The sequence below is a fragment of the Juglans microcarpa x Juglans regia genome, chromosome 1S, assembly GCF_004785595.1.
Source record: "Juglans microcarpa x Juglans regia isolate MS1-56 chromosome 1S, Jm3101_v1.0, whole genome shotgun sequence".
In the NCBI taxonomy this organism is placed as follows: Eukaryota; Viridiplantae; Streptophyta; class Magnoliopsida; order Fagales; family Juglandaceae; genus Juglans; species Juglans microcarpa x Juglans regia.
The window spans coordinates 28,170,274-28,181,410 of record NC_054595.1 but is presented as its reverse complement, the minus strand read 5'-3'; the positions used below and the strand labels follow the sequence as shown (position 1 = coordinate 28,181,410).

Here is an 11,137-nt window from a genome sequence, read left to right as displayed (position 1 = left end):
CAGACAGAACCAACAAAGGAAAAGAAAGACTTAAATCGTCCGTTACAAAGAAGGCATTACCAAACGACAGGCAGACAGGCAGACGGAAAAGGGCCGAGAATATGACTAGCTTCCTTAAGAGCAAGCAGCTCTTTGGACCCACGCGTTTCATTCATGCAGCCCGTGCTACTTACACGTGTAAACAGCAGTTGAACCTTGTTGTCGCTCTCCTTTTTCTTTTTCTTTTTTTTTTTTTTTTTTTGTGAATTATTTGTGACTTGAAAAGTTATTCTCTTTAGGCCCCCACCAACACTATTTAAGAATGATAGGTTTATTATTCCCATCACTATTTTATTACTCTATAATGTATTTAAAAATTTTATTTTTTTGTTATTGTCTTTTAAATATTTTGTTGACATTCTTATTTATTAAAAAAAAACATATAACTTCACTAATAATTACTTTCTTAATCATTAAGTAAAAAAATTTAAAAATAAAATAAAATAAAGAGTAATAAATAGATGATAGAAGAATAGTAATCCTATCATTATCCCACTTTTCATGCACACAGTCGACTTCTGTTACAATCAAGAGTAAGAGTATACATGTAAAGTAAGTATTATATTATGAAAAAATGATAAACTGATCAGTATTTCATAATTATTTTGACAACTATCTAACAAAATATTGATTTTTAAAATTGTCAATCTCCTGATCATCGTAAAAGCATATATATATATATATATATTCATGGCCAGTTGTGGATTAGGGCACGCTGTTTAATTAGGGAGAAGTCAAACCCTGCTGTAAAAAGGTCAAAGGAATGACAAACAGCAGTGCTACGAGATTTCAATTCTCCAACTTCAGGACAGGCACACAGGTCATGGTTCAGCATGAGTTTTTGTTTTGTTTTAAAATGTAACATAACGTATGAGAAAACCATCAACCATGAAACTTCCCACAAATTTTAGAATGCAGAGCCACTACCCTTTCCCTTTCCAAGCATCATATCTTTAGCTTCATTAATTTTGGAAGCAAGGTAATGGCTCCCACCTGCATCAGGATGGTTTGCAACCATTACTCTTCTATGTGCTTCTTTGACCTTGTCCGGAGTTGCATTCTCCCTGTTAAAAGTTTAAAACCATATGAAAGATTTATACTTTTCATCCAGTACAAAGGGTGCAAGATAAAGCAAATGCATAACTGGATGGGTAGATTCAACTGGGTCGTGAAAAAATAGCCAATCCAAGTCCATAACCCACAGGGAAAACAAATTCACACATGACCTAAAATCACCAGCATAAGATTGGAACATTGCTTAGCCCGAGTCACAAAAGCAACCTTCCGTAACAATCAAATACAAACGTCATTTCTGTTTTGCTTGAAACCAGCTCACATTAAACTCCAGCACTTAGATATAAAACCACTTCCACAAAAGAAATACTACTATGCCGCCCTAGTTATACCGCTCATTTTGTCTCATTGATGTGGCACCACATGGTTTATTAAAAAAATCTATTCAAAACAAAATGGCGACCGAAAACACAAAAAAAAAAAAAAAAAAAAAAAAAAGATTGAAACCCTAGGTTCCCTCTAGCCCTTTTATGTTTGTGTTTCTAGTTTTTTTAATAAACTATGTGGCACCACCACGTCAATGGGACAGTGAGCAGTATAACTGGGATGACATAGTAGCATATCTCCTTACATAATTAGATCCTTGAAACAGCCCAAACCTGTTACTTTCTCTCCTAGATTTTGTCTTTTTTAGGCAAAATTTTGAAATTTTTCTAATGTATATAATTATTGGAACTTTCTAACTTTAGATGCCCCATATCATCGAAGAAATGACTTGATAACCTCATTAAGTTTGTAACATCATTGCAGCCTCCTTAAGCTTGCAAAATTACGAACTTAATGCATCACAGTTAGTTTACCCCTTCACAACTTGAACTCTCCCTTTCTATGCATTCACTTGATCAAGTAACCACTTTTCTTGGAGTTCCCTAGTCACTTTAGAAAGTAAAATTTACAATGTTATGTCTCTCAACCACTTATGAAATTCTCTAATAACCCTTCCTTTAATGAACAAACATGATCCACATAGCATTTTTTCTTCCTTCAGGTGCCGTTTGGATAGTGAGTTGAGATGAGATGAGTTAAGATGAAAGTTGAAAGTTGGATAAAATATTATTAGAATATTATTTTTTAATATTATTATTGTTTTGGGATTTAAAAAAGTTGAATTGTTTATTATATTTTGTGTGAAAATTTGAGAAAGTTGTAATGGTGAGATGAGATGAGATGAAACACTTCTTGTATCCAAACCGAGCCTTCTCAAATATTAGTTGCCTTGTTGAACCTAGCTTACTCATTCACACAAAAAAGGTGGAAGGTTAACCATGGTAAACATAAACATGGCCAGGGAGACCAAGAATGCAATTTTAAATGGAACTTTGAGGGATATTCATCAACTAAATTATTTACAAAAAAAAAAAAATATATTCATCAACTAAATTGGTAAATTCTACAGTGTATGTTTAGTTTATTCTGCCCATGGATCAGTTTAGTCCTTAATATTTCAGTTGTAATAAACACCATGATAGTACATGATCCAGAGCACGACAGTTGCAGCTTCGTGGCTCTAAGCATAAATGGGTAATATAGGATTCTTATCTATTTTCAGGAAAGAAGCGATCATTACCTAATATCAAGAATAAGAGCCGCTTCCCTTTTCGTCATTGTTGGCTGGAAACCACCTTCATAGAATTTGCGCATTCTGGGTTTTGGAGGACGTGCCTTGAAAGCTTGCCAGGCCTGGATCCCATATCTACCAGCAAGAGCAGCAGTAGCTACTGCAAGGCCAGCTAGAAGTGGTGTAGCCTGATGCATGTCAAGTAATGATTCAGTTCTCAAATATAGCAATACAAAAACCTAATTTTCAACTGGTTGAACAATTTTACATGACTCAAATACAATTAAAAAGGTCCAAGTTCAACTCCTTCTGACTTAGAAATGCTCCAGTTCATCCAAATACAGTGCTCCAGATCATGACAAAGGAGCATTTCACTGAGAAAGGTATTATTATGTATGAATTGCAAAAGTAACTGGCTTTTTAAAAGCCCCACCGTGTGCCAGTCTGTGAAATGTAAATATTAACACACCGGCTTTCTAATTAGACCGCTGTGCTCTATAATTACCAGGATCTTCAAACTACATACATACTAGCCAAAATAAAAGATATGAAACCTAAAAAATAACCCTTTAGAACTGCCAGCAAAAATATTAGCAAATATGTCTCGCACTTCAACAATTTAAGAGTATTCATCACTTTCTGTGATTCTCTTTACTCAAACAGTGAACTGAATTCTCTTAGTTTACTAATACATGGGGTCTTGTAAAAGGGCTAGCTTTTCACATTCAGATTTTTATAAAGGAGCATAACCAATGTAACATTTTTTCTTGGATGAATCCAAGTAACTAATGGGACTTCACCCAAATCATGAGCCAAAGAAGTAAAGTAAAATTCTCCTCAGCTGGTCAACGAGAAGTGTAAAACTATTGCACAGTTCAAATTTAACAACCCAATACAGTTCAGTATTGGTTAGATAAAACTCCGATGAAGCACTATTTCGAACTAGCAGTCTTCTCATTGGAATCAAACATATGGGTCTCCAGCCCAAGTGAGTGTTTGGATGCGCAGAACCAGAGTTCAAATTAGGTTTAAAACAAAAAGATAAAAAACACACACGCACAGATGCAAAGCTCTAAACAAAGTTTTAATTTAGTCAAAAGATTCAATCATTTCGAATTTAGAACGAATTTAGAAACATTAAAACAAAGTGCGAAATTTCGTTTTTAGGACATGGTTTGTAAGGTAAAAGAAAGCAATGGAGGAGGGATATGATATTTGCTTTCTTACCATGTCTCTGAAATATAGGAGCTTGACGAAGGCTTCGCTCTCATTCAGCTTAGCTTTTGCCTTTGTGCTATGGAAGGAGATGCCGAGCTTGGTTCGTTTCTTTTTCTTTTTTCTTTTTTTTTATAATTTATTTTTATGAGCGATGAGCTTGTTTTATGTTATTTGTCAGGTTCGCTCCGGTGACCAATAAGGGGTGGGTTCAAGGGTTCAGGCCCGTTCAAGTCCATTTCACCATCATGGACCATGTGCCTGCTCGCCTCTTGGGCCTATAAAATAAAGTGGAAAAATAATCAAGAATTTTCTAAAAATAATATATATTGAAAAAAAAAAAACCCGGACCCTCTATAGTTAGAATTTGAAAAATAAAAATTATTATCCCCAATCAAATTTATTAACATGACTTCATGCATCAACTGTTTAAAATAAAGAAAATTCTTTTGAAAAACAAATAATTATTAAATAGTAATAATTTGCATAAGTTTCAAACGTACAAATATTGTGAAAGTTCTTTGTAAAAATATAAACTTCACCATAAAAAAGTATAAAAAGAATTACTTTATTTTAGTAGAGCCCATTTTTTTACAAAGGCTTTACGGAAGACTTGTACACTTAAAAAGCTCGTATTTAACCAAAGGTATATAGACTGGTTGGCATAACCACAACCTCCAAAATGGAGGTCTAGATTTCAAAACCCCACTCTCCAATAAAAAAGATAAAAAATAAAAAAATAAGAAGAAGAAAAGAATAGCTTGTATCTATAATTATTCTAAAAAACTAAACACATTAGATTTTGCCCCAGTTTAGATTGGAAACTCGTTTTAACTTATCTCATCATTACAATATTTTCAAATTTCTACACAAAATATAATAAACGATTCAACTTTTTCAAATTTTAAAATAATAATGATATTAAAAAATAATATTTTAACAATATTTTATTCAACTCATCTAAAATTATCTCAATTCATTTTAACTCATTCCTGAATTCAAATGAGAGTATGCCATATATTTAATGGAGATCCACGTTGTTAAAGTAATAGTCTCTGGACTCTCTCCAGGAGGATTATTAGTTGGAGTCCCTGTCTGTGAGATGCCTATAGAGTCTCTATACACAAAGGTATGCCTCGCATATGTACGAGAACAAGTTTGATTTCCACCGTTTAAAGAAAGAGAGAGGAAACCGCAAAGCATTAGATGAACGTGTTACACCAGGTTTTCGTCACAATCTCAAGAGCCCCACTATATAAAACGAGACATAAGCAAACTGATTAAAGAAAATAAATCCCACAACATTACATCTATGCATATCAGGAATCGTTGCCATAGAGATTGATCTTCCTCTTCCATGGCATCTCTAACAGAAGCAGACTCTGGAAAAGAACAGGATGAAAATGAAGATCAAAGTCGCAAACCATGTTATGCCCAATCTTTTCATGTACACTCGGCCTAAAGCCACAGTTTGTTTTGTCTCCCCCACTACCTGGTCCCAGCAGTATCGGCATTATTCCCTGTATCCGCTCCGATGTCCTTGTTGGAGGTAGAGTCCACCTTAGTAGGGCTGGAATGCCTTCTCGGTCCAGCAGGGGAGGCAGAGAATGAGAGACGTTTCTTCACAGAACCAGCCGATCCCTTCTCCGGTGTACCCTTTTTGGCTGGTCCTAATGGACTTGGCAGGCGGGACCTGGCCTTTGCCGATTGTGTTGGTGCCATGTAACTTGGAACTGCAGGTGAGCTAGCAAGGCTCTCGTCATCCCTCACTGATGAACCTCCGATGCTATGCCGCCGGCAGCGATCTGATTGGGCACTGAGCATACTCCTCAAGTCATCATCCCCACTCCAGCCGCTCCCCTTGGGACTATGTGTCTTTCGTCTCCCGGTTACTGATGATGAAGATGGTGCCTTTGAAGGGGGAGTTGAAGGGGATTGGCGGCTAGGAGGCCGGCTTGGTTTTTTTCCAGTAGGGGAAGGCTTATTATACTGGTTAAGATCACGACGAGAATAAGCTTTGGTGATTTCTCCAACAGAAATGGCACGGCTTGCAGTGCTTTTTACAGATACACGGTCACTGTGATCCATCACACTTTGGTTTTCCCATGGACGGGCTGCCATCCATCGCTCTAACCAACTCCAACCCCAATGAGGATTGTTCGAATCCATAAATGTTGAATTTGCGGATTTCGAAGAAATCTTCCACATTCGCTGTTGGAAAAATTAACAAGCAGTTTAGATTCCATGTCTGAATTTGCATTAGATTCCATAATATTTTTCGTATGCGCGTGTAAAAGAACATAGGCCTAGTGTAGGACTTCAGCAAGTATGGCCACGGATCAGATAGATACAAGCACTTGAGACAATTGTTCAGACAAGTTTCACCCTTAAAATATACTCAGAGAAAATCGGATCACCATGGCCATGGATGACTGAGAAATTCTATTTAATAGAAGGCCTAGAAATATCAATATCACCAGAACACTTGAGAGTTCGCGGACAATGGTGGTTCTGATCGTTCAGGAAGTTAATACAAAATCAACATCACTCTCATGCTGATGTTGGGTTCTAAACTCAGAAAAGTTCGTTGACCATCAGAGTTTGAAGAAGCATTCAAATCTCCCATGAAAGAAAATCACTCAAGTTAATTCACCGTATGTAACAGATAAGTTACTTGTGTAAAACTGAGTAGTAGAAATAAGATGAAATGAAGGAGATCCTAATAGAACCCCTTCTTTTTTTAAGCAAACAACAAAAGCAGATACTAAGAAGAATAAATTGATACATAACCACTCTAGTAATGGAATCCAAATCACACTTGACCCTTACTGGTCATCAAAGTTCAGATTAAATTTTTAAAGTTTTCGTAGGATAAAGGGAAGAGTCTCTACCTGATGGGAGAATGCATAAGCCAATGCCCTTTCTCTTCGCATGGTAGCTTCTTGCCTGATCTGTTGTTTTGCTTCAACTTGCTCCTTAGATTGTGTGCTATCATCCCAGTCTCCTGACATCTGTTGCAGAAGTGTTAACACTTCAAGACTTCAAGCAGTACAGTATAAAATCACAATTGAGAAGTTCCTTTTAAATATAAATCAAAAGAAAAGCCTTAACTACATTGTTCCACCATATTGAGTTTTTTGATAAAATGAATACCAGATACTGCCTGACGAAACATTCCCACTTTCCAAAACATCTTGGTGAGAAGGGGGGGGGGGGGGACCAACAGGCAACAACAACAGCCAAGGATTGGAAATTTCTTATCAAACAGCTGGGAGTCTGAGACCAAAAGAACACAGACTGGCCAAATAATAATAACGAAAAAGGCTTGCCATTTAGCAGTCTGTAACATCTGCACTTGTTAATTGTTATTGTTTTTGTTGCATTTATTATACTTGTATATTTCTGGTTGTAACACAAGTCGTGTGCTTTATTCTCTTTGAGAAATTATATTTGTAATTGTGGAATGCGCAAACATCGCGCAATCTCCTTAAAAAAAGTGAGTAAATACAAGGCTCACATGAAAAAAAAAAAAAAAAAAAAAAACTAATTTTTTATAATAGATCCCACTCTTTTTTAAAGCGATTGCGTGATGCTTACGACTATATGTAGCATTAATTTTCTTTTGGGGGCAGGGGAAAAGAACCCATGCAATTTAATATGTAGAAAGGCATAATTGTACTCTCAACTTTGAGCAAAATCACAAACAATTTAATCAATTCAGATACAAGCCAAAGCAGAAAAGAAAACACGTACTCACTTAATATTCACAGGTAAAACAATGGAACAATAAAAAAGGCATGAGGCAAAGTTTATGTGGCCAAAGAACAGTTGAGTTATGCATTCAGTAAGACCTCGATTCCGCTATATAGTTACTTACATAGGGAAAACACTTACAGAATTTCTCAACTTCTGAAGCTCTTTATCACGTTTCTGTTGGAGCTGCCGCTGGAGAGCCTGGTTCTCCTCCAACATTTGATTTCTCCTTGCACGAATCTGAGACTGCACACGAGCTAGAGTCTGCATGTATTCTAATGTCGTTGCCGCTTGGCGGTTGACAGATTGTCCTTTTATAAATGATTTCAATCTCACCAATCCCCTTAAAGCCCGCAATGCCCTCCTTGCCTAAGAGACCCATTAGGAAAAATTATTACATGTTATATACAGCAGATTTATAATAATTGCATGATTTTAGAGAACACAAGGTTGCAATTAGTCGCAAATCACTAGATATTGGCTCCTTTAATAGAAAAGAATTCCCCCTTTTTGCTCTAAATGCTGCAAACACTGGAAGAGAATATGGAATGCAATCTTGAAATTTGTAGTACAAGTTGACAAAAATGCTGGCAGCCGATGCCACAAGCTGTACAGCTTTTCCCATAAAAGGAAATCGATTCTCAACCAAGCCATTGCTTCCAACAATGGCAGAACACAAACAACTTAAACAATCAGAAATCATGCAAATAAGTGCACTTAATCGCTCCACATTTGCTAAAGCTAATAGATAATCTTAATTTAAGCATCGTCAATAAAATGGGAAAAGATCTATACAAATCATTGTGGTTTTATCTAAGAAGAACCCGTACCAAGTATCCTCGGAATGCAGTCTGAATCATGACAGCTGCAATTTCCTCCTCCGATTTTCCAGAAGAACGTGTAAAAGTAGAGAGACGAACAACCTCTGCAGCAGCCTGAACAGCTGCAGCAGCCGCTTCTGCAGCCACAGCGGAGGCGATTGCCACCGAAAAAGCATGCTTGTTCTGTTCATTCTCGGTTTCTGTCAACTTCACATCTTCTTCAATGGAAGCCGAAGGGAGAGGATCAGGAATAGCAGGAGCAGGGGGAGGGGAAGAAGTAGCCAAAGCAATTTCTTTGGATGAAGAAACAGGAGCCCGTTTAGTGAGCTTCCCAAAACAACCTTTCCTTGGTTTGTGGGTTTTCTGCTAAACAGATATAAGATAGTTTTAATTATAATATAATATTTGCTGAAATAATTGGAACAAAATCTAATTGCAGAAATCAAAACCATGATGTTTGTTCTGCATGCGGCCTGGGATAATAAGAATGGATAAAAATTAAAAACCATAAAAAAGAGACCAAACCTTCTCTTCCTTTTCCTCGAGTTTAAGTTTAAAACAGAAAGCTTTCTTCAGTGCGGAAAACCAGACCCCTTTCTTCTCCATTCTCTACTCTTTCACCTCTGGAAAATCAAATGAAAGCATAGTTTCAGCCCCTCATGAGTGCAAATTAACATAATTTCCAATGCCTACTACTACAATCACATGAACCAATGTGAGACATGTAAATGAAAAGAAAAGAAAAAAGTTTATGCATCAACTTGTACAGGGAAACAGCCACGACTCATAGATATATGGCCTTTAAAACTTCCGATACAGATCTATTATAACACACACGACCAATCAACCCTATTAAAAAACCATTGATGTGAAAGAAATAAAAACAAAGGACTAATTAGAATTAAGAGTAAGACACATCCAACCCAACAAATGGCGCAAGACCCAAATGTCGTAGCAAGATTTTCGCAGAAAACAACCAATTCATATCAAAGTTTCCAATTTATTTAGATAATTCTTTGGACTCGCCCACTTAAGAGAGAGACACACACGCAGAACCCACATAAATAAGGACAAAATGGACAAATAACGTTAACAAAAACGAATCAACACAAAACATTCTAGTACCTCTGCATGGAACTCCCAGATCTCTGAGGATTAAGAAACTCTCTTTGTCTCTCTCTCTCTCTCTTCGCGAAAGAACAAAAATATCCAGAGGACTTGATGATGAACACGAGTCTTCTGTGAACAAAGCACGAGAGAGAGAGAGAGAGAGAGAGAGAGAGAGAGAATGGAAAGAGGGACCAAATGATCTTCCCGAAGAAACCTTCAATTGTGGGATATTGGAACAGTAACAACAGCTTGGGAGAGGTTGGCGAAGGTGGGGGCCTACGGCAACAGGTTGTGATTTCTATTTTTAAGATTTTTAACAACGGCAACTACAGCAACTTCAACTGCAACGACAAAACGGCCTTTTGCTGTCTTTGCTTTTGTTTCTCTTGGTTTACTTTCTCCAATAAAAAGGTTCAAGCTTACAAGGTCAAGGAGTAGTTATTCAAAGATAATGATGTTCCCGTTTCAATTACGCATCCAATAGGAGGGAGTTTCATGTTTCGGCTACGTAAATACCTTTGACGAGTCTATTTACATAAAACCATGTGTTTTCGCAAAGGCTGATCGATACTGCTATGCTCGGAATTAGAGTGACGATCGCACTCACAGACACAGACCACAAGTATGGGATAAGGCATAGCATGGAACATCCTCACAAAGGTGGGCTCAGCTGGACCAATGATGAAACATAATGACAAAGGTACTTTAGTATTTTTTTTTTTTAATTATTATATTTTTAAGTCGATAATATAATACATTATTTATATCATTTAAATAACAAATTTATCGATGACACAAAATCCAAATCGATAAAGCACCAAGATTCCTAGGATCTTAAGAAATAGAAGAACTTGATATACTTGTTAATAATGAATAATGTTAAGTATAAGTTTTAAATAAATAAATTATAGATAGATTTTTTATTAAAAAAAAAAAGTAGATAACACTAAAAGAAAATAGTTTTTTTTACATTTTTTTAAGATTTAAAAAAAATTGTATAAAAATTATCTATTTAAAACTCTTACAAATCGTTTATCATTAATAATATTTTCGAAAGGCGTGTGTTTGGTGGGTGCTTTATTTACATCACATGTTACCTCCTTTCCTCAGTGCCTCAGGCCAAATACCAAAAAGAGAGCTGGGAAAATGTCCAGAAAAAGTAAAAAGCAGAAAAAGGAAAAAAAAAATTTGTACCGTCCCTCACGTGACCGTTTTGAAAGCTGAGTCCGAGACCATCTATACATTATATATAGTTTTTTAATGATGAATAAAATAATTATTTTTATATAGTTTTATATGCTATATCAATGATGAATAAAATAATTATTTTAATTTAATAATAATAAAATAATAAATAAATAAAATAAAAATCATTTTGTATATTTTGTATATTAATCCATTTTCTATCAAGAAAGTCGGGAGTTGTGATAATTGAATTCGTGTTTAGGATTCGCATTTTTTTTTAATAAATTATTTTAAATTAACATAGTTTTAATTCTGAAAAAAAAATTACATCTCTCCAATTTTATAATCCGGTCATTTTTCTATAAAAAAATAATACTACTTT

General features: G+C 35.8%; 2 protein-coding genes across 5 annotated transcripts; both read right to left on the bottom strand.

The window, feature by feature from the left end:
- Positions 1–803: 803 nt before the first annotated feature.
- LOC121246305 (mitochondrial import inner membrane translocase subunit TIM14-1) lies at positions 804–4,055 on the bottom strand. The gene is made up of 3 exons (XM_041144419.1): positions 3,899–4,055; positions 2,681–2,859; positions 804–1,103 (listed from the first exon to the last, which is right to left on the bottom strand). Exons 1-3 carry the CDS (start codon positions 3,899–3,901, stop codon positions 947–949), a joined length of 339 nt encoding a protein of 112 aa, XP_041000353.1. The 5' UTR covers positions 3,902–4,055; the 3' UTR covers positions 804–946.
- A 1,015-nt stretch (positions 4,056–5,070) lies between these two features.
- On the bottom strand, positions 5,071–10,057 carry LOC121246304 (protein IQ-DOMAIN 1-like). Of its 4 annotated transcripts, none has more exons than XM_041144415.1 (7): positions 9,586–10,057; positions 8,986–9,083; positions 8,470–8,826; positions 7,781–8,008; positions 7,040–7,183; positions 6,778–6,897; positions 5,071–6,097 (listed from the first exon to the last, which is right to left on the bottom strand). In XM_041144415.1, exons 2-7 carry the CDS (start codon positions 9,064–9,066, stop codon positions 5,375–5,377), a joined length of 1,653 nt encoding a protein of 550 aa, XP_041000349.1. In that variant the 5' UTR covers positions 9,067–9,083; positions 9,586–10,057; the 3' UTR covers positions 5,071–5,374. The 4 variants fall into 4 exon arrangements, with proteins under 4 accessions (XP_041000349.1, XP_041000350.1, XP_041000351.1 ...); XM_041144416.1 differs by having other exon boundaries at positions 8,470–8,823; positions 9,586–10,056; XM_041144417.1 differs by lacking the exon at positions 7,040–7,183 and having other exon boundaries at positions 9,586–10,051.
- Positions 10,058–11,137: the final 1,080 nt, after the last annotated feature.

Coding starts and splice junctions, on each gene's coding strand:
- LOC121246305 (XM_041144419.1), bottom strand. Junction 1,104..2,680: donor GCTCTTATTCTTGATATTAG/GTAATGATCGCT, acceptor AACTTTTAACAG/GGAGAATGCAACTCCGGACA.
- LOC121246304 (XM_041144415.1), bottom strand. CDS start 9,066: ATGGAGAAGAAAGGGGTCTGGTTTTCCGCACTGAAGAAAGCTTTCTGT. Junction 8,009..8,469: donor CTGCATTCCGAGGATACTTG/GTACGGGTTCTT, acceptor TGGGTCTCTTAG/GCAAGGAGGGCATTGCGGGC. Junction 6,898..7,039: donor GTTTCGTCAGGCAGTATCTG/GTATTCATTTTA, acceptor CTTCTGCAACAG/ATGTCAGGAGACTGGGATGA.